Genomic DNA, 21,623 nt, shown 5'->3' on the forward strand with positions numbered 1-21,623 from the left:
AGTTACCGAGAAAGAGAGCAGGAAAGGGGTAGCTAGAGAGTGAAGGCGACCAAGGTAGAGTGTGACACCTGTGTTGATAGGGGTCATATAAAAAGGAGTCAGGGGCCTCGTGAGAGTCGCCGAAGAGACGTTGCAAGCATTGCCCTGTACATGCGGTGGCCAGCAGAAAGCTACACCGTCCGCTGAATAAATCCCTCCAATGCCATCCAGAATCTCCAGCCCCCCGCCCATCCTGCTCGAATGTGTGGGTGTGACACCTTTGCCGCGAATAAAGTCATACGTGGTGAGTGGTGTTGTGAACTTGTGACCAGCTCCACCCGCTGAGGTGTACACAACCTTTGGAGACAGCCCACCTGGGGCGGGACGAGGGTTTCACCATTCCGGCTACGAAGAGCAATAGCCGAGGGTCTAAATTCCTGAAGCCCACCACCGGAGGTAGAATCGGGGGAGTGGAGGATCCGGAGCCGGTAGTGGGGCGCTCGGGGCTTGAGGTCGGAGGACGGTGGGGTAGGGCGAGACATTTACCATCCCCTTTCTTTTTTCTTGGAAGCGTAGTAATACGCTCAGACAAATCCATCATTCTTGCGAAACAGAGGCTGAAGCGAGAGCATAACCCGAGGACAATGGGGCGGAAGCTACCCGGCTTCTTGGGTTCAGGTGGGTATTCGTCGGGGAGTACTAGTACACCATGTCGGTCGCCACAGGGTTCATCGTGTAGCTCGTCGCCATCTAGTTCTCGATTCTACCCACCGTGTGGGTACTCGTAGTCCTCAGCATCCGCGAGATGACCTGTTCCCTGGAGTAGGGATGCTTCGTCTTCACTAACGAGGGCTTGACCAACGATCACAATCCAGGATCAACGCAGCACGAGACAGCGGCAGTATTGAAATGGCGAGCTCTGGCTTTGCAGCGATGCGCGTACTAGCCTAGTTCATGTGTGCCTTTTGCGTACATCCAGGCCATGAGGTGCGAGATACTTGCGCAGGGGAAGAACATTTGGGGTTGATGACGTCAACACCAGGCAAGATGTAAAGGAGAGGAGCCTGGTGAGGGTCCGAGGGATATGGATATGGCGGCGCGCTCGGGCTCACAGAGATCCACAAGGCATGATGGAATAGGCACAAGCTGCCCATCACCGACCACAATAAATTTGTCGGGAATGAGCCGGGCATGATACCAAGCCATGCCGTCATGGTTCCTAGACTAGAATAAACCGCATTCCAATCCACCGATGGCCATTGGCTCTCGTGCAATTGAACTCAGGAACGGAACGAATCGCGCCACGGTTGGAAAAGTTGATCCCCCTGTGCAATAATCACAGACACCATCACAGAGGGCTCCTCAACCCCTTTGTCAAAAAGGTTTATATTACATGCAGTCTTGCGGTCCGGTTCCGCGTGGCTTGACAACAGCCACGATGCTAACTAAATACGATGGTGATACACAGTAGCAAATGCAAACTCAACCTCGCATCCCGCGGGTTGCCAAATTCAATCCCCAATTGATGCGCCGAAGAGCGAATTGTCCTTGCTCTTGCCCCCGTGCTTTCAGCTTTTGCTGTTGAAACTCCAGCCCCAGTTGGCAATCGGAAAAAAAAAACACGCCGAAATGAGAAAAAAATCATGCCCTCCCCGAAAAGACCGCCGGCAAGATCCGGCGCGGCCGAAAGTCAGATTCGTCCACGCCCCTCGTCCTCTTGACCCGCCTCGGCGAGCCCTCAGACTCATCCTCGGGTGCGCCGCGCTTCCTGCTGCGCTGCTGGTTATCGACCTCCATGCAGCTCGACATGCCCGACCAGCTCTGCTCGATGCCGCTCATCATAGCGCCGGTGGCATGAAAGGTGCGCCCCAGGGAGGACATGAACTCGTTGGCGCAGGAGCTCCCCACCGGCCTCGGGGGCGACCGCAGCGACGACTGCAGGCACCTCCACCGCGCCTGCTCCTGCTCCGGCCATGTGAAGCAGAGCATGAAGCCGTACTCGGGATGCTCGTCGAGCACAGACCTCCCCAGCGGCGGCGCCAGGGGGCTCTCGCGCAGCATGACCTGGTAAAAGTCGCGTCCGGGCATGAAGATGGCGGCAATGGACCCGTCGCCATAGACCATGGCGCCGCGCGGAGTCAGCGAGGTGAACTGGATGGACACCATGGCGCGGATGGGGCCGCCGATGACGTTGCAGGGGTAGTCCGGGACGTAGAGGACGTTCTCGAGGCGCAGGCTCGCGCCGGCGCAGCTGCCGTTGCCCGCGAGGGACTGCTTGACGGGGAGGATGACGGAGCCGATGCCCTTGACGGGGATGTTGGCTATCGCGGCGCTGGAGTTGCTGATCTGAGAGTCCATCTCGACAAAGTCGCTCTCGAACCACGAGCGGTCGTTGGTGAGACTGGTGAGTTCGTCAGCAATCTTGTTCACAGAGCTGTCTACTTCGCAAGTGTGTAACCGGGGTGGTCGTACTGGGTGCTGGAGGCTTCTGAGAAGACCCAATCCGGGCTCCGGCCCGTGACGGGCACGCCCCAGGCCATTGTGGTGTAGTTGCTGGTGGGATTGGCGCCGAGCATCTTGAGAGCAGGATGGGTGAGTGAGGGCGTGTTGGAGAGAGTGTAAGAGAGAGAGCGAAGGAGACGGGAGTGAGAAAAGAAGGACGCTGATTGATTCGCAGAGGTCCACGGCTCGGAAAAGGAATGGCGCCAATTGGACGTGTTTCTTTGGCGACGGGCGCCAGATACGGGAAGGACCAACCTGCAGGCTGCAGAGGGTCTCGACGTCAGGCGAGGCTGAAAGCTGAAAGCTGGTGGCTGGGAAATGACCAGTGGGGACTGCTAACAAAAGCGGGGCTTCTGGTACGCGTCAGACGCGACTGCACGACGCGTCGGCGCGAGTCACATGTGCAGCCGCGGGGATATTTCTAGCACGATGCGATGGATCTCGGCTTGGTGAGGCTCTCGTCAGATTGAACTGGTGGTGGATCTCAACCCGTGTGAAGCTACTCCGTACTCGGACTGCACCGCATTCGGTCTTCCGCCGTATTTTATCGGTATAATCCGTATTTCGCAATAGTATTGTAACAACAGTGTCTTATCCCTCTCCCCGTTATGTCAGCCCCTGTTTACTCGCCGATATCCTCAATCATGATCCGCGTCCATTTTAACCCTCTGGGCGTATACCAGCTATACACGCGTACATGCACCTCGGAACCCAGGATCACGGGAACACCATCTATGGTGGGTGGCGAAATGGGAGGGGGCCATGCGGGAGTCTGGATTCCGTTATACCTCCACAACATCCAGTTTTCAAACTTGTCATCCTCTATCATGGCCCGGAGAACAGCTCTCGCCTCAATGCGGTGCCTCTTATTGTCCAAGTCCAGCCCGATTTTCCACAGGAAGCGCTCCTCTCCGCCAAACGTGTTCCATAGCCACTCCCGCTCCGCATTTGTGTACTCTCCATCGCTGTAGTGCGGGGTGATGCCGTTCCAGGCCAGAAACCGCGGTCCCTGGGGCTGTCTCAGATGATCAATGTCTTCGGGGTTAATATTGGCGTGTTTATCAAAGCAATCGATGTGGCCACTGTCAAAGCCATCGGCGTAGCCACTGTCAAAGCCATTCTCGTAGGCTTCGTCGTGGCCACCGAGGTACCCGTTATGGTAGCCGCTATTGTAGCCGTCAAGGTAGTCGCCAAGGTAGCCTTTATAGTAGCCTCCAAGGGTGTCGTCAAGGGAGCCGTCCTCCTTCTGGTCCTCGTTGTGAACATCGTTAAGGACTCTAACGTGGTCGCCGCTACGGGCCTCATGGTTCACATCGTAGGAGTCGTTTTTGAAGTTTCCCTCGGACCGTTCGCAGCTGGCTTCTCCCAACTGCCCTCCGCGGGGGCTATGACGCCGGCCTGTATGGTCCATTGTTCTCTCGGGCCTAACTTAGCATTCGGTTTTGTGATCAGTGAATCATTGCCCCCCTAGGACTTCTTCAATGTCACTCACGTTCAGTATGCTCAGTTTCTTTCCGTTTCTTTCTGATCAATGTTAGGAGGCACTGATGAGATTCAGAATCGTAGCCTGTAGCTTCTGGCAGCTTGTGTCGGTCGGGAGTAGTGTTAGGAGAGTGAGCCTTTCGACTGCACTCTAGGGTCGGAATGTAGCTAGCAAGTGGGTTTCCTTGGACCTTAACGTTGGTGACGAGGCGGATTTGCGTCCGAGATAGGGTCGTCGAATAGGTAGAGAAAAGGCCACGATGGTAAGAGGTATACGGATGGACTGTAAAGAAACACGAAGAGAGTTCAAATCGATAGGGCAGGGCTACAAGAAACTTAATAAACCGACCGGTTTTACTTTCTCTATTTTTAGACACCTTTCATAGTCCGGATTAATACTCGACTTTGCTGTGTGGGTGGTGGAGTTAAACGTGATGTGGATTAAGCCAGTCCCCAACTACCAAAGCCTCAGCTAACGTGACAACAGCCATCACTCCATAAGGTGAAGGGGCGTTTTGAAAGCGGTCAAATCAGGTAATCATTTCCTATAAAGAGATTGTTGAAATTTACCCAAGATCTGTTTGCGCTTGTTATGGCTTAGGAATAGGTTTTCACGCGATCGATGGTCCTACAGATATCAGAAGAAAGGAAGTTTGGTATGTGTCAGCTAAGACAAACATTCTACCAGTGTCGAAAAGGACGCCGGATCTCGTGGTAGCGTGGTAGTATTAGTAGTTCTATAACCAGCAGACACACTTGTCTGTGTATTCAGTACGTAGCTAATTTTCTGGCGCTATTCAATCTTGACAATACCTCTTATATAAGTACAATCATCCCTCCAAGACTGACTCCTTTCCCTCCCCATTGTTCACAGCGAGACCCCTTTTCAGCGCCGCAATATACTCCTCCGCTCCCCACCCCGCAGCACCGTCGAAAGGGGTCTTTCCATTCTTATCCTTCATCATGGCAGCGCGGGGTTCTTTCTCAGCAAGGAACTCGATGCACTCTGGAAAGCTTGGTATCTCGTCCTCGGGTGTGCGCATATCATGGTTGATGAACTGTGTGATACATGCAGCGTGCAGAGGCGTCTGGCCGTCCATATCGCGAATAGTCAAGTCGGCGCCGTGCCGGACCAATACGCGCAGGTTCTCTGGAAACCCCCGTGAAGCCGCCCTGTGAGCTACTGTCTCGCCAGAGTCCATGTCGTTAATGTGTGACTTGAGATTAGTCTGCTCCAACAAGACCTCCAGGACCTCCTCGTTCGGTCGGTCGAGCGCCGCCATGAGGACGTTGTCTTCCCCACCTCGTAGTTCTGTCCAAGGAAAATCCTGACCGACACGCCCAATGATCTCAAGGAGCGTGGCCTTGTTTCCAACCACCACGGCACAAAACGCTGCGTTGCCACCGCGGGAGCCTATCCGAGGGTCAGCCCCATGCTCCAGCAAAACCCGCGCCATCTCCGGATAGCCGGCGGCCTGTCCGAGCATAGAGCGTGTCTCCGATGGAGGCATATAATTGGGGTCCATGCCCTTCCGGAGCAGCATCTCGAGTTTCTCAGCTCGTGCACGAGCATCATCGACTCTCAGCAGGGCCAGAAACAGGGTGTGTCCCTCCTTGGTGAGCTGCTCCGCAGTGACATGCTTGAGCAACTCTCCAATAATCGCCCGGTCTGGGCAGAATGCAAGCGCGCGCCTCAGGGGGGGGTCCATGGTCGCGCAACCATCCACAATGCCCATGACTGACACGCCCCCCGAGCACAGCTTTCTCACCAGCGGCCCGACTTGGGCGGCCACCGCCTCGTCCAGGAGCTCGACGGCTGCCGGCAAGGTGTAGAATTTTCGCAGATAAAAGGGTCCGCAGTGTTCGAGAACAGCTAGGATGAAGGGGCCGAAATATTGGACGTTCCAAATCTCGTCTTCTGATGACGATGTGATTGACTCCATTCTCCAGAAGCACATGACGGCCGCTTCGCCAGTTGCATTCTCGTAAGCCCTGAGGGCACCAGCTTGAATGATGCACTTGAAAGCAATAGCGATAGATTTGCCGAGCAGTGATATCCTCCTTACCCTATCGGGCGGCGCGGACCCAAAGACGTTCTCACAGAAACGTTGCCAGAAGCACCTGTCCCGGTAGTCGAGAACGTCCATCTTCACCCTGCTCAAGAGAAGAGAATAAGCTTCTTCTGACAGCGACTGTCTGCAAGATGGGTGCGCCGAGAGCTTCGGGTGCCTATCCTCGAACTGGGGGCTGAAATTGAGGAAGATTGTCTCCGCAGGAGTTGGACCCTCCTCGAAGTCGATGGGTGCTCCGGCACAGAGTTCCTGGAGCCTTCTAACCACTTCTGCGGACACCGAGAAGTTGAGATAGTGGAGTGCCGTGCGGCCATCTTTGTCCAGCTGGAGGAAATTGGCGCCGAGAGCCTCGAGGCCGTTAATGAGCTCCAAATCGGACCACGCGGCTGCTAGGTGTGTCAGAGGCACGGGAGACTTCAGGGGCAAGCTGTCATCCCATTCCTGGAGAAGCTTGCGAGCAGTAAGCGGTTCTACCGGGGAACGGTCGCGCACCGGCTGGTTGACCAAACTTTCAATGAAGAAGAATGCCTCTGCCAACGGCGTGCGGCCCTTGTCTGACACGGCTCTCATGTTGTAGGACTTGCAGGGATCTTTTTCGCAAAGCCACGTCAGAAGTTCCATATCGTTGGTGGCCGCAGCATAGTGCCAGAGGTTCCGGCCAGACTCGTCAATATCTCTTGTTGTAGCCCCGTATTTGAACACAAGTTTCTCCAGCATCTCAGTGCTCTCGACCAGCATCACAGGTGTTCGTCCATTCTCCCCCACAGCGTGCAGATCAGCGCCTACACTCAATAGGACTTCCACGGTATCCTGTATGTCGGCGGCAACGGCAGTGTGAAGTAACGAGTCGACGCACCCGACTTTGTTGGACTTTTTGTTTGGGTCGAACCTGGGGTCCAAGACTAGGCGGCGCAAGCCAAACGCCCAGTCTAGAGTCATCATTGAAGCGGTGAGGGTGTCCATTTCATCGTCCGGGATACCCTCGACTTTCTCTCTTCCATTAGCACATGAAAAGCTCAGCCCTGCGCGCTCCATGATGTGCTGGATACCATCTGCTTCTCCCTCAGATAGCGACGGGTCCTTTTTCAGGTATATATCGAAAAGGTACGTAAAGAGGCGTGACGCAAACTCCTTGTGCTCGGAACAGTGTTTTTCGAGTCCAAGATCCCACACAAACTCCGTGATCGTCTCGTCAAACCGGGCACCGCCTGCGTTAACTCGACGCAGAATGTCGTCGTTCTCCGTCGCAAGCGCCGCCCAAAACGCCGGTCCCATGATCGAACACCCCCGAGTCCGTCCGTCTCCAGGGACATGATAACGGTACCGACAATCTGCGCCAGCATCGAGCAAAAGCATGATAGTTTCAACACGATCCTTTTTCCCATAGATAGCCGAGTCAACCGGGAGGTCATAACCACAACGGAATCGATACTCGAAGATTCTACGGCCCACCAAAGAACACAATAGCGGTGTCCCAAACGGCCCAGACCGATTAATGTCAGATCCCGATGAAATTAGGTCGCGACAAAGGTTCGGCAGCCCAAAGGCGCAGGCGATGTGGAGGGGGGAGATGGCGCCACTGCAAAGGTAGTCGGTGAGGTCCAAGATAGCCCCAGCTGAAGATGACTGGGCCCCAAAGATAGGGGAGTATGTTCCCCTCGCAAACTCCAAGCACCATTGCACAAAGTTGGAAGACTTTGAGGAGTTGAACAAGGAAAATATCTGAGGCCGCAGGACAGTCCAAAACTGGCCAGCGTACCGCGGCCACTGAACGGCTGCCTTGGAGTAGTCCGGTATCGCCTGGTTCCGGAGCTCGATAAAGATTTTCTCCCTATAATATTCTTCCGGCTCCCGGTCATTGAAGTCCGCATTGAGCAGCGTCAGCCAATACGAAACTATATCTGCATCGACCTCAGCCGAAGGCTTCCCTTTTCTCAAAGATCGCCAACGGCGAATCTGACCAGCTGGCACCCCCAGGGCCTGGAAATCACGTGGGGGCTCGGCCGGCAGCAGGGACATGTAGAAGAGGAGGCCATTCTGGGTGTCGGTCCAGCTAGCACCATTAGCGATGGTTCGCTGGAACCATAGAGCCTTGGACTTGGCCTCGAGAATGGTCTCCAACGAGATGGTCTCAAGGGTCGAGTCTGTGAGTGAGTCGGCCAGGGCCTTGCAGCTGTCCAGGATCGGCGGTGAGCGCTGTATGACGGCGGACTTCGCTTCGCGATTAGGATCCTTGAGCCTAGACAAGCACCCCTCGAGGGCCATGGTCAGCTCGTGAAGTTCCCTCCACAGGCCATGGTAGGCATCAACTTGGTCGTCAGCCTCACGTCCGGGGCCGGATGCCTTGGAAAGTTCAAAGGCCTCTTGAGCAACAGCGTCCAGGGGGTCCCTAATAGACTCAAGGCCCTCTTTGAGGGATGCCACCGTGTAATCCCCATCCTGAGGCATGGTGCGGTGGGATGAGCCGACAGTCGTCAGCCAGCAGGTAGCCTGGTACCGGGTCACAGGAGGCTATGAGGATACTGTGGATGTGGTCATTGTGCAGGGCGACAGGTGTCGAGATGCTAGCAAGACTCGGTACAGTGCTGAGTTGCTTGGATGAATGCTGGTGGGTTCGGTCTATGATGAGTCGCGTGCTCGGCGAGTTCGGTTTCCATCATCAAGAATCCGAGATCGAAAATGCGGTGGGCCCGTACAGTGCAATAATTGGGGTGCGGCACGGTCATTCAGCGAGTTGTCTCACCAGGCTGCACAGTGCGTGTTGAGCGCAACACACCCAGTTCTTGACAGCCTTGGATTCCGCCCTCCAGGCTCCGAGACCGCCTTTCAACGTCTCCCATATCACCATCACTATCCTTGAGTCATCACCATTCGTCTTCATCGCCGACTCAAATATCCCGATGGCTCCCTTTACACAACTATCTTCTTTGACATTACACAATCGACCATCTAACAAAAACATGAGAACCCTGCGACAATCAGGCCGTGCCGAATACGCACTTTCTCTACAGGAGCTTGAGCATGGGGTGAGTTTGACAACCCAAACTACACCTCAGGTATACGAGTGTAGTCCCTGAAACATCAAACCTTGAAACATCGAAACAAGCTCAAGATGACCCTGGGGAGAGCGTGGAAATTGTATCCGATGCCCCAGATTTCCCGGATTGCCAAGCCGGTAAAATCATGCGGTTCTTCGTCCCTAGGACCCCGGTTCCCCAGCTTCGAACCTCCACCCCCCAACTTCTACTACTCTGCATCTCCACCATGGGGTAAACCACTTTACCCGCGTCTTCCTATTGAGCAATTGCTTCAGGCACCTCGACGACAGTTGCAGCTGATTGGCTCTGTTGCAGATTAGCATCAATGTCGAACCATGGCGACCCAGGGCGCGCTCCGCGTGTGCCCGTGACGGGGCAAAAGGGCTACAGGACTGCGACTCCGGGTATTTGCAAGTCCCCAATGAATCTATAAGTATGGACCGTAGCACCCACGAGGGGACTGCTCGAACCGTTTCTGCCATCCCCTCATATCCTCCACCAACCTACTCCCAGCCATGCGGACCCAAGCCCTCACCCTGCCCTTGCTGGCAGCATCTCTTCCTCTGGCCTCGGCGCAGCTGCACCGACTGGCCAAGAAGGCCGGCCTCATGTACTTTGGTGCCGCCACCGACTCCCCGGGACAGCGTGAGCGTGCCGGCAAGGAGGACGCCTACCCCGTCTACGACGCCATCTTCGCCAATAACAACATGTTTGGCCAGACGACGCCGACCAACGGCCAGAAGGTGACACAAGGCTGCGCACCATAGAGCACCCAGGCTTCCGCTAACATGTCCACAGTGGCTCTTCGCCGAACCCGAGCAGGGCGTCTTCAACTACACCGAGGGCGAAATCACATCGGACCTCGCCCAGGAGCAGGGCAAGATCCTCCGCTGCCACGCCCTCGTCTGGCACTCGCAGCTGGCCCCCTGGGTCGAGGAGACGGAGTGGACCCCGGAGACCCTGACGGCTGCCATCACGGAGCACGTGCAGAACGTGGCCGGCCACTGGAAGGGCCAGTGCTACGCGTGGGACGTGGTCAACGAGGCCCTCGAGGAGGACGGCTCGTACCGCGAGTCCGTCTTCTACCAGGTCCTCGGCGAGGACTACATCAAGCTGGCATTCCGCCTGGCCGCCGAGGCCGATCCGGAGGCCAAGCTCTACTACAACGACTACAACCTCGAGCGGCCCAGCCCCAAGTCCGAGGCCGCCGTGGGTATTGTCAAGATGCTGCAGGAGGAGGGCATCCGCATCGACGGCGTGGGCATGCAGGCTCACTTTACCGCGTCTGAGGCCCCAACCCTGGACGAGCAGATTGCCGTGATTGAGTCGTACGCTGCGACGGGCGTCGAGGTTGCCCTCACGGAGCTGGACGTCCGCGTGCCGACCCCCGCCTCCGAGGAGAGCCTGGCTGAGCAGAAGGAGGCCTACAAGAATGTAAGCCCACACCATGAAATCCACGTCAATTACATAACAGAGCTGACAATCCTAGGCCGTTGGCGCTTGCGTCCAGGTCGACGCCTGTGTCGGTGTCACCCTCTGGGACTTCTACGACCCCTTCAGCTGGGTGCCCGACGTGTTCGAGGGCGAGGGCGATGCCCTGCTCTGGTTCGAGGACTTCACCCCGCACCCAGCCTACTTTGGAGTTGTGGATGCGCTCAAGAATGGGACAAAGCCATGTGGCAAGAAGTGCAAGCCTGACCATGGCAAGCCTGGCCATGGCAATCCTGGCCATGACAAGCCTGGTCATGGCAAGCCAGGCAGGCCCTTTACCGCCTAAATACATGGCTAAGAAGGGTCGCGGTGGCGTGTGGTCAGTCTCGTCCGACATCTTAGTTGCGGGTGGATCTAGGCGTAATGTTCTCCCCACGGGGGCCAGATCGCTAAGCCTCAAACCCAAGTCTTTTCCAGTCATCAAGATCCGCTTCTGCGTCCTTTGTTCTCTTACTCGATGGACCAGAGTCTTATAATAGAAATTATGTTAACATACCAGTCAGCACTCGTGCCTCCATCCATCAGTTCGCCAAGACCCAATCGGACTGGACCATGAAACAGCCACCACTACCGGCTCAAAGGTCGCCCTTGGGTGGCGTATGGGTACCCCCCCTACGTAGTAATACGCAGGCTGTGCTCAGGCTGAATGCACTATTACTAGGGGTTTATGTATTATGTACAAGCTTTGAGGGCTGTGTTTATTTCAGCAGCGCCTAGCGACGCCATGATTATGTGTCTGGTGGCTGAAATGGAGAATATTCGATCAAAGCCATTTTCATTTCCAATGTTACGTAGATGGCAATGACGGGGACCAACGCTTCCTGTTTGAGAAAATGCCTTGACCACCTCCCCCGATGTCCGGGACCCATGTGGAAATGAGGCGCAGTTCAACCGTTTTACATGCCAAGGGACAGGAACGCCGGCAGTCAGTTACGCAGTCTCACCTTGTTCCAACTTCCAGTATACAGAGAATCTCTAACGTTGAACCTGAGCAGCCGACGATTCATTGGAGTGGATTTTCCTTACTGTCGGTGTATCAACTCTCTTTTTAGAGTTCCCCAGTCCAAGGAGTGGAATTCATGCTCTATGTTGAAGCATTAAGCTTGAAGTGTGTATTCGCTAATCAGATATTCAAACACGGCCCAGACGCCACCTGATATAACCTCGAAAGAGAGACCCTTACAGAACTCCATCCCCGATCCCATTATATGACTGTAACATTTTATCTCGTCCCGCCAGGCCCGTAATTTGAAGCCTCCATCTCCGCAACCTGCTGCTGCTGCGCTGTCCATCCCGACATGCCGGAAACCTCACTCTCCCTCCCAGGGGCGCCCTTGTAGCTCAGATCCGACACGTTGGGCATATCACCGGCCCCACCGGGTAGCTCCTGGACAAAGTTGTTGCCGCCTCCATACGCAGGCTGCCCGCCGTGCTGGAACTGCTGTCCCTGCGATGGATCCGGCGATCCCATATGCCCCGAGTACGGCGACGGCGCAGCCGGTCCGTACTGGCCGTTATGCGACCCCTTCCAGTACGGCGGCGAAGGCTGGGCGCCCTGCGGCAGGCCTGGGCTGGCGTGCGTGGACGCGTACGGCGAGTAGGACGAGAACCTGGCCTTTTGCATCTCGGGGCTCTGTGGGTTCGACCCGGCGAATGACTGTTGCTGCTGCTGCTGCTGTTGCTGTCCGGAGTAGGGTTCGTACGAAGTGGTGAGGGTCTGGTTGCGCCTGCGGCGGCGCAGGAAGAAGTAGACGATGCCTGCGATGATGAGCAGGCCCGCGACGGCTGCGCCCGCGGCGATGCCCCCGATGGCACCCTTGGACAGGCCCCCGTCATCACCGTCGTCGTCGCCTGGCTTGGCCGTGCTGGAGGCAGGCAGGAAGACGGCTGCGTCTGTCTCGATTTCGCTAAGCTTGGCCGCGAAGAGCTTGTCTGAAGGGCAGCCGTCCTTTCTTTCGCAGGGGTTGATGGCGCAGCATCCCATGAAGGGGATTTCGGGGCCTGCGCAGGTCCACCACCGGACCTCGGGGTCGTCGCTTTGGCAAGCCTGCGGGCCGATCATGTTGTGAGAGAGCTTGTCATAGCTGGTGTAGAGGAGATCGTCGTCCGGGCAGACGCCATCGTCGGTCTTGCAGGCGTCTACACTGCAGCAGCCGATGAACTTGGATGGTTTTTTGTCGCAGACGTAGAATGAGCCGCTGCCTTTGCAGGTTGTGCCCAGTTTGGCTTGGACTTCACCGGACATAGTTGGCGATGGGGGTAAGCCCTCCTCGGGTGGTTCTCGTATACGCAGGAAGGGAATTTGAGGAGAGGATCTCGGGCTTGGGTGTATCTCGGACTTGAGAGTGTCTCGGATTTGAGAGTATGTCGAACTTGTGAGTGAAAACAGTGAGGTTGCCTCCGAAGCGGATCAAGTCAAGTCTCAAAGAAGAGAAGCATGCCAGGTCCCGTGGCAGCGGTCCATCATAAGGGAAAGATGCTAACAACCTAAAAGGACTTACAGGTAGAAGCACGTCCCAGCCCATGTCCCCATACCCACCATAGTACGCATACCTACATGTCGTTAGCCCGTGTGGAGGGACCGGAGGTCTTACTGCATACATGGCGATGCATGGATGGTGGGCAACATGTAGCCACTCAGCCCCCCTATCCCAATTCTGGTCACTGCCATTGAGTGCCCATGGCTAAAAAGAGGGGCACCCGCCCTTTTGGCTTGATGGCGAGGTAGGGATAGGCAATGCAGGAATGTGCCAACGCTGCCTGGACAGTTATACTATGCAGTTCCGTACATAAAGGGAGGATGGGAATTTGACGGTGTTGGGCTTACAAAGCTCAGAGCTGTCCGCCCCCAAGTTGTCACAAGAGCCGTACATGGTGATGGTGCGCCAAGTAGATAGTCCCATTAGTGGGATGTACTCATGGTCCCTTGTAAAAATTCGAGTTCCGAGATGAACCTTCTGTGGCAGAGCTCGATCCACTTGTGATGGGGCCGGAGAGTGGTTCCGACAGGGCTCTCGACTCAGCTTATCACCATACTAGGTATGTAAGATAAATACGGCGTACCGCGTGCTGACAACGAGGGAACTAAAGGCCAGGGCTGGCGGCTCCACCGATAATCAGTTGGTAACCTGTCGTCCTGGTGTACTCGTAGTATTAGTAGGCAGTACGGGTACTCCGTAGTAGTAATCCAATAGGGCTGGCGTTCCCTGATCGCTGATCGCATGGCGGTGCAACAAGGATACAACAAGGGAGTCCCAATTGCTGTGCTTGAAGGATTGGCATGGACTGGGCAGTCAGGCCACATTTGGAGAGAGCCCCGAGAACCCTGGCAACCTGGGAGGCTGAGAGCCAGAAATATCGGCTGAAGCCCGAGCGTTGGCTGGTGGTGCATATGGAATATCAAGCTCATTGTTTATTTCGGGATGTTAGTGGGGTGTGATGCGTTGGCGTGCAGTTTGGCTGCTTTGGCACACTTTGATGAGTCCAAAAGACCGACTCCACCCCCCAGGGGGCAGGAGACGGCACGAGAATCCGGCTCTGAGTAGTGTAGAGTAGTGCAGAGCAGTGTAGAGCAGTGTAGAGCAGTAAATTCATAGTACGTGATACAAGCAGGCCAGCGAGTACCACAGCCAGGCCACAGACAGCGAGCCTGACTGGTCTTCACAGAGCAGAGGGTTGGTTATTGATGGATGGCTGGCTGATCGATCCCCTGTGAGTTCGTAGCAACTGGCATGGGCAGGCCAATACGGATAGGGCATCGCGAAATGAGAATCCGAAATATCTACGAGTACGGACAGTACTCCGTATTCGTAGGACAAAGGATAAGGGCTGCAGGGTTCGACTCCCCGGTTCTCACTGTCGCGAGGCAGCAAAAACTGATATACGCGAGAGGATCCCAGGGCCATGGTGTCGATGGACTCTCGTGTTTGGCAAATTTCGAGAAGAACCCAAGGTTTGCGTGGTTGAAGTCACGCAGGCAAAAGCCCCTGTGAGAACCTGGAAACTGGTACAGTGCAGGCCCTCAACTGCACCACATTTCCACCCGTGGCCACCACCAGGAACTCCCGCTCTGGGCTCTTCAGCACGCTTCCACTATGACGCAACGCTTGCCTCGGCTCTCCCCACGACGCCAACCTGCTTTGCCCCAGCACATTGCCAACTTGCCGTCCACCTCCGTCATTCTCTTCCAGTGCCATCCACGATGGTGTTCATTCGGTCATGGTGCCCTTCTTGCATCATCACCGTACTATGGGAAGCTGTAGCGCAACTTACTTTGCGCCATTGACAGGGAACGCGCAATCCGCCCACGACGCGCCACCACCATCCAGGAGAGGCGGATGACCCTCCAGTCGCACGAATTCTGACCTCAACTGAGACAATAATTATCGGTACCGCTCGACGGTCGACCTCGAGCACTCTTGGTGCAACTTGTCGCTTACCATCGCCACCATGACAGTGGGCAAATCACGGGACAGCGTCACCTCGAGTGCCACCCCTATGCATCACCACCAGAGCAGCCACGATCATAATGGTCAGCAGCCGACCAAGCGCGTCTCCAACACGAGCCTAGCCGAGAGCGCCGTGCAGTTCACTCAGCAGGCTGAGAAGTTGTCCTACCAGCCCCCCAGCAGCGCGCCGCCCTCGGCCGTCCCCATCCAGGCCCAGTTCGTCACCCCCCAGGACCCTGTACTCGTCACTGCCGACGGTGGGCGTCTTCCCGGCGTGCCGCTGCGAGAGGCGCACAAACTCAACATCTTGCGCGAGGAGCTGCAGGGAACCCCCGAGACCGTCGACATCAAGGAGGGGGCCGAGACCAAGGAGAGCATCTCCAATGTTCGTGACAGCGCCGCCAAGGAGCACGGCCAGCACAAGGTCATCCATCTGCCCAAGAAGCAGAACGGCTCGGCCTTGCAGAAGTCGGCGACCAGTACCCTGCGCCAGGCCATCCCGCCGTCGCACACGAACCCCCTGTTCCCTCCGCTGCCGCTGTACGGACCATCGTCGCGGCTCCGAGACCTGCAGTGTCTCTTTTTCAGGATATCGTCCTTCTTTCTGAGTCTGGCTTTCCTCGGAGCCATTGTTATCGGCTCCCTAGTGACGAGTATACCGGTGGTGTGCAAGCGTATAGTATACGTGCTAACCCTACGCGACATTGACAAGACGAGACCATTCCACGAGGAAGAGAAGCGACGTGCCGAGCTCAGGAAGGAGAAGGAAAGAGCATGGAGGGCCAGAAAGGCATTTTCAGCCGCCGATGGCGATGCGGAGAGCACGGCAGAGGAATTCCCACCCACTGAAGGCGGCAAGGACCCCATCGTGTGCGACCTCGGATACTACGCTAGGAGAGTCGGGCTCGACGTCGAGGAGTTCAAGGTGCAGACCGAGGACGGCTTCATCATTGAGCTGTGGCACGTCTACGACCCCAAGGAGTACACCAAGCTCGATGACCACGAGCGTGACCACCGCGGTCCCGACGTCTTCCAGGGCCCCAAGAAGAAGAGGCCCATCGACCCGGAGCGCAAGCCCAAGTTCCCTGTTCTACTCGTCCACGGCCTACTCCAGAGTTCGGGCGCATATTGCTGTAACGACGATGAGTCCCTTGCGTTCTGGCTGTGCAAGTCCGGGTACGACGTTTGGCTGGGCAACAACCGCTGCGGGTTCCATCCGCGCCATGTACTCCTCAAGTACAGCGACCCCCGGATGTGGTGCTGGAACATACGGCAGTTCGGCGTGTTCGATCTGCCAGCCCTCATCTCGCGCGTCCTCTACGAAACAGGCTTTGAAAAGACGGGCCTCATCTGCCACTCCCAAGGGACGACCCAGACTCTCGTCGCCCTGGCCAAGGACCAGCGGCCCGACCTGGGCGAGAAAATCACCGTCTTCTGCGCCCTCGCCCCTGCTGCCTACGCAGGCCCGCTCATCGGCAAAATGTACTTTCGGTTCATGCGCATCATCTCGCCAGCGCTGTTCCGCCTCATGTTTGGCATCCACGCCTTCATCCCCTTCATGATGACCATGCACTCGCTACTCCACCCGCGGCTATACGGCTGGCTGGGCTACAAGGTCTTCTCGTTCCTCTTCGACTGGAGCGACACGCGCTGGGACCGCGGGCTGCGCGACCGCATGTTCCAGTTCTCACCCGTCTACGTCAGCGCCGAATCAATGCGGTGGTGGCTGGGGCGCGAGTGCTTCGCGCGGCACAAGTGCATCCTAGCGACCAAGGACGTGACGCGGGCGGAGGAGCGCGTCGACAGCGACCTGTCGTCGTCGGGGGCAAAGAAGCAGGAGAACGGAATGTCCCCCGGGGGAAGACACGCGCCCGGAGCTACGGCGTGGTACAACAATCAGGTGCCGCCGTTTGCGCTGTGGGTGTGCGGCAGCGACGACCTGGTGGACGGGCGCAAGCTGCTGCGGCGGCTGAGCGGCGGGCGCGAGCCGCACGTGCGGGTGTGTCACAGCAAGGTGATTGACGAGTACGAACATCTGGACGTGATCTGGGCGGTGGACGCCGAGACGCAGGTATTCCGGGAGATGCGCGAGGTGCTGTGGAAGACGTGCGACGTGCGCAATGAATGTCGCGTGCCCAGGGGGTGTGAGGACGTGGCGGAGTGGCAGCCTGAGGCTGGCGGAGCGCCAGTGGTCAGCAGTGAGAGCGGTGAGAGCTCTTCGGCTTCGCAAGATGTATGATTTCTTGGTTTTGTATCCGAGAGTAATGAAGGTCACGGGCCATGTTTACGATACACGAGTAGCGAGGAGTTTGGTCGTTGGTTCTTTATAGTGGGGTTGTCCTAGGTAAATACTCTGTAATATAACTCTTGGATAGGCTTTGATAGGCTTTGGCGACTATATTCCGGATTGGGTATCTGATTTTCAATACTAGGTACTCAGCACACGGGAATAGATACCTGGATGTAACCATCGGCAACCATCGGAATTGCCACGGAATTTGGTGTCTCTCTGGTTAGCCCCCCTTGCATCGTCTTCTATCCAGACTCGTAAGGGAGTTAGTCTTCCCCGCATAACGATGACCACTTCTTCTCCGCCACCCCTCATCTCCCCCATGTCATCCCGAACCCCGACCCTCCTCGATTCGCCCGACCCCGGAGCAGAGCAATGCTAGGGCCGGAGTTCCACTGACCTCGGTATCCCGGAGGCCCCGCAATCTGAAGCAGAAGGAAGGTGACGAGCACTGCAGCAGCAGTCAGACAGGCTGTCAGACTGAGAGCCATGCCAGGCCAATGGCCTATCGGCTTGCGTCGGGGCCTTTTGCTTGCTTCCCCGACCAATGTGCCCGTGTCTGTATCTCCCAATCGCTTCCCCTCACATTCATAGCGATTTCAGATTCAGCCTCTTGATTTCATTCCTTGTTCGTTTTGATTGCAACCCGTCTGTTTGGATCTAATTGCACTCTGGGAGCACCCAACTACCGCCACTATGCCCATCTCCTCGCTCCACGCCGACATCGACATCCCCGTCGTCGACCTCTGGACACTGTATCTCGAACACCCTAAGCCTTATCCTGATGACCACGGTAGCTCTCCCTCATGTTAACCTCCATTCGGGAATTCACTGACATTCCCCAGCCCTCCTCATAGACGGCGACACCGGCCGCTCCTACACCCGCGCCCAGATCAAGACCCATTCCATCCGCTTCGGCCAGGGCCTCAAGCACCTGTTCCGCTGGGCCAAGGGCGACGTCCTCGCCTTCTTCACCCCCAACTGCGTCGACACCCCCGTCGTCAACCTCGGCCTGCACTGGGCCGGCGGCGTCGCCAGCCCCGCCAACCCGACCTACACCGTCGACGAGCTGGCCAGGCAGCTCCGCGATGCGCAAGCCAAGGGCCTCATCACCCAGACGCCCTTCCTCGACGCGGCGCTCCAGGCCGCCGACAAGGCGGGTCTGCCACGCGACAGGGTGCTGCTGATGGGCGATGGGCGCCACGACGGGTTCCGCCACTGGACCGACGTAACAGCCAAGGGGGCGTGGCTGAAGCCCAAGAAGACACCCGTGGATGCCATGAAGGACCTGGCGTATCTCGTCTACAGCTCGGTATGCAGAGCATGATTCGGCATCATCCTCATCTCAGGGGTTCTAACACCGTTTGCAGGGCACCACCGGCCTCCCCAAGGGCGTCATGCTCACCCACTACAACGTCGTTGCCAACTCAGCCCAGGCGGACCGTTTCGACTCGAGGGGCCTCAGCTGGGACATGGACGCCCACCTAGGCGTACTCCCCTTTTTCCACATCTACGTAAAAACACCACAGCCAATCCCCTCTCCCGAAAAAGATGCATGACGAACTGACTCTCATCCAGGGTCTTAGCGTCGTCATCAACGTCAGCCTGATAACCGGCGCGCGGTGCATCGTCATGCCCAAGTGGGACCTCGAGAAGGCCTGCAAGCTCATCCAGGACCACCGCCTGACGTTCCTGTACGTGCCGCCGCCCATCGTCCTGGCGCTCAGCAAGCACCCGGCGGTCGAGTCGTTCGACCTGTCGACGCTGCGGTGGGTCAACTCGGGCGCCGCGCCCTGCAGCCGGGAGCTCGTCCTGGCCGTCTGGGACCGCCTCAAGGTCGGTGTCAAGCAGGGGTACGGCCTATCCGAGACGAGCCCGACGACGCACACGCAGCTGTCGGACGAGTGGCTGCGCTTCCAGGGGTCGGTGGGGAAAATGTACCCCAACATGCAGGCCAAGATTGTCGACCCGGACGGCAACGAGGTGGCGCACGGAGAGGTGAGTTTGACTCCTGCTTCCGGAGGCAGATATAGAATGCAACCTTGACTGACATGGCCGGTTCGTAGGCTGGTGAGCTGCTAGTCAAGGGACCGAATGTATTTCAGGGGTACTGGAACAGACCTGACCTCCAGGAGGACACCTTTGACAAGGACGGGTGGTTCAAGACGGGCGACGTCTGCAAGATCGATGACAAGGGCAACTTCTACATCACCGACCGCATAAAGGAGCTCATCAAATACAGTACGTCATGACTTCTCCTAGCCCTCCTCCCCCCCGCCAATTTGGCTAACCCCGTCTCTCCAGAGGGCTTCCAGGTGCCCCCCGCGGAGCTCGAGGCCAAGCTCCACGGCCACGACAAGATCGCCGACTGCTGCGTCATCGGCGTCTGGGACAAGGAGCTACACACAGAGGTGCCCCGCGCCTACGTCCAGACCAAGGCGGGCGTCGAGCCGAGCGACGAGCTGGCGCAGGAAATCATCCAATGGCTCAGCACGCAGGTGGCGCCCCCCAAGCGGCTGCGCGGCGGTGTGCGCTTCATCGATATCATCCCCAAATCGGCGTCGGGCAAGATCCTCAGGAGGGTCGTCAAGGAGCAGGACAAGAAGGACAACGAGGCGCCCAGGTCCAAGCTATAGATGATGTTGTATAGATGTTGTTTGGTATCATGGTGCATAATACATGGTTCTACATGTGCCTTGCCGCTCAGACTGTCTGTTAAAAGAGGCTTCGACGACCTATTGTACATATTTTAGCCCCGAAAGAGATAAGAAGAGCTCAACCTATACGCTCCGCCTCTTCCAGCAGCTTCTCCACCGTGAACCTCTCATCGCCGGTGGCGAACCAGTCGAGCAGGTTCCTGCGCTCGTCGGCCCTCTGCTTCCTCTCGCCCGCCAGCTCCTCGGCGCCGCTCTCCCACGCGCCGTAGAAGCGCTGCAGGCACATGAGCAGCCACTTGGCCTGCTCGGGCTGGACCCCTCGGCCCTCCATGACCTGGCCCTGCAGCAGGACCAGCCCGCGCTCGTCCAGCAGGTCTAGGTGGTGCGTCACCGTCGTGTGCGGCTGCGCGAACTCGCCCCGCACCTTGAACTCGGCCAGCTGCGTGAACAGCACCGTGCTCGTCTTGGACTCGGCGTCAAACGTCCACTGCAGGAAGTGGATCTCGGCGCCCTGGCTCTCGTGCGGCACGGGGAGGACGAATTGGGGTGCCGTGCGCGCCGCCTCCTCCATGGCCTTGTACGTCGAGGCGGGCACGACGGCGCAGATGTTGTTCGGCGAGTTGGCGTGCCGCAGGCGCCAGACGGCTGTGAGCTCCTTGTCGGGCAGCTCCCGGGACTTCTCCAGGTCGATGATGTCGTCGAGACCCTTGATAGTGGGCTTGGCGGCGCCGGAGGCCCTGCGGGCCGCCTCCGCGGTCGCAGAACCTGACGACGACGCGGGCGCGTCCTTGTTGGGTTGTGAGACTGGTGTCTCGGGGGCTTGGGGGGTCGAGGGCTCGGAGTCTCCGAAAGGCGGCTGCTTGCCAGCGTTGGGCTGCGTCACGGGCGTTTCGGGAGCCTGGGGTATAAATGGCAGCCCCTTGCCTTCCTGCGACTGCGAGGGCAGAGGCCCGCGGTTCGGCTGGGAGATTGGCATGCCGGGGGCCTGGGGGATGTTGTACTCGGCGGCATCTTTGCTGTGGAGCTTGTTGATCTTGTCGGAGTAGGCAGACTTGAGCTCCTCGACGTTTGAGTAACCCTCACTCCTGGCCTTTTGGTTGAGCTTGTCCTGGTACTTGTCGAGGATGGCCTGGGACGGGCGGGTCGTCGCGAGGAAGCGGACGTCGTGGACCTGGGCCCAGCGACGCTGGTTGACGAAGCGCGGGGCACGCAGGGAGCAGTGGCTGAGGTGCCGAAGGGCCGGTGATCGCACGGAGGCCATGGCCGCGATGGGTGTGGAGGTCGATGTCGTGGTGCGTCGAAGATGCAGGATGAAGCAAGCTTCAAAGAGTTCAGACTCTGTCGTCATTGAACCAGGTCCGCTTTTTTCTTCGCTCCGAACTACCCTGGAGCCACCGTAGGGCCGGCATCGGAAACGCATTGGACAAGGTACCTCGTTGACAAACCACAAACACGAGCAATGCTATTCGCTAGGAGGATGAACTTCTCTTTTCCAAATGCAAAGATTGACATTCGCATGTATTTTATCCTCAAAACTTCACTCAACGTGGAAATCTTCCTACTAAGCACGCCCTCACCACTCTACGGCTTCCCGCTGTTAATGCCCCGCCAAACGTTCATTGCCCCGCCATAGGCCGCCACCAGACCTTGAATTTCCAAGCTCG

At 57.4% G+C, this 21,623-nt stretch overlaps 8 protein-coding genes across 8 annotated transcripts; 3 read left to right on the top strand and 5 right to left on the bottom strand.

Annotated features, from left to right (window-relative positions):
• Positions 1–1,620: 1,620 nt before the first annotated feature.
• On the bottom strand, positions 1,621–2,555 carry ACO1O0_008392 (uncharacterized protein; the record flags this gene model as incomplete). Its single annotated transcript, XM_083197756.1, has 2 exons — positions 1,621–2,413; positions 2,452–2,555. 2 exons carry the CDS (start codon positions 2,553–2,555, stop codon positions 1,621–1,623), a joined length of 897 nt encoding a protein of 298 aa, XP_083047224.1.
• Positions 2,556–3,103: 548 nt separating this feature from the next.
• ACO1O0_008393 (uncharacterized protein) lies at positions 3,104–3,892 on the bottom strand (the record flags this gene model as incomplete). The annotated part of the gene is made up of 1 exon (XM_083197757.1): positions 3,104–3,892. The coding sequence occupies one exon, from the start codon at positions 3,890–3,892 to the stop codon at positions 3,104–3,106; it is 789 nt and encodes a 262-aa protein (XP_083047225.1).
• A 901-nt stretch (positions 3,893–4,793) lies between these two features.
• ACO1O0_008394 (ankyrin repeat-containing domain protein) lies at positions 4,794–8,483 on the bottom strand (the record flags this gene model as incomplete). The annotated part of the gene is made up of 1 exon (XM_083197758.1): positions 4,794–8,483. The coding sequence occupies one exon, from the start codon at positions 8,481–8,483 to the stop codon at positions 4,794–4,796; it is 3,690 nt and encodes a 1,229-aa protein (XP_083047226.1).
• Positions 8,484–9,588: 1,105 nt separating this feature from the next.
• On the top strand, positions 9,589–10,850 carry ACO1O0_008395 (glycoside hydrolase family 10 protein; the record flags this gene model as incomplete). The annotated part of the gene is made up of 3 exons (XM_083197759.1): positions 9,589–9,816; positions 9,872–10,507; positions 10,563–10,850. 3 exons carry the CDS (start codon positions 9,589–9,591, stop codon positions 10,848–10,850), a joined length of 1,152 nt encoding a protein of 383 aa, XP_083047227.1.
• Positions 10,851–11,786: 936 nt separating this feature from the next.
• On the bottom strand, positions 11,787–12,809 carry ACO1O0_008396 (uncharacterized protein; the record flags this gene model as incomplete). The annotated part of the gene is made up of 1 exon (XM_083197760.1): positions 11,787–12,809. The coding sequence occupies one exon, from the start codon at positions 12,807–12,809 to the stop codon at positions 11,787–11,789; it is 1,023 nt and encodes a 340-aa protein (XP_083047228.1).
• Positions 12,810–15,013: 2,204 nt separating this feature from the next.
• On the top strand, positions 15,014–17,251 carry ACO1O0_008397 (Alpha/Beta hydrolase protein; the record flags this gene model as incomplete). Its single annotated transcript, XM_083197761.1, has 1 exon — positions 15,014–17,251. One exon carries the CDS (start codon positions 15,014–15,016, stop codon positions 17,249–17,251), a length of 2,238 nt encoding a protein of 745 aa, XP_083047229.1.
• A 747-nt stretch (positions 17,252–17,998) lies between these two features.
• ACO1O0_008398 (acyl--CoA ligase) lies at positions 17,999–19,938 on the top strand (the record flags this gene model as incomplete). Its single annotated transcript, XM_083197762.1, has 6 exons — positions 17,999–18,095; positions 18,148–18,614; positions 18,673–18,816; positions 18,881–19,300; positions 19,369–19,543; positions 19,607–19,938. 6 exons carry the CDS (start codon positions 17,999–18,001, stop codon positions 19,936–19,938), a joined length of 1,635 nt encoding a protein of 544 aa, XP_083047230.1.
• Positions 19,939–20,077: 139 nt separating this feature from the next.
• ACO1O0_008399 (ATP11 protein-domain-containing protein) lies at positions 20,078–21,220 on the bottom strand (the record flags this gene model as incomplete). The annotated part of the gene is made up of 1 exon (XM_083197763.1): positions 20,078–21,220. The coding sequence occupies one exon, from the start codon at positions 21,218–21,220 to the stop codon at positions 20,078–20,080; it is 1,143 nt and encodes a 380-aa protein (XP_083047231.1).
• Between the last annotated feature and the right edge of the window lie 403 nt (positions 21,221–21,623).

Source organism: Amphichorda felina (assembly GCF_050947745.1).
Source record: "Amphichorda felina strain 45539 chromosome Unknown scaffold_8, whole genome shotgun sequence".
Classification (NCBI taxonomy): Eukaryota; Fungi; Ascomycota; class Sordariomycetes; order Hypocreales; family Bionectriaceae; genus Amphichorda; species Amphichorda felina.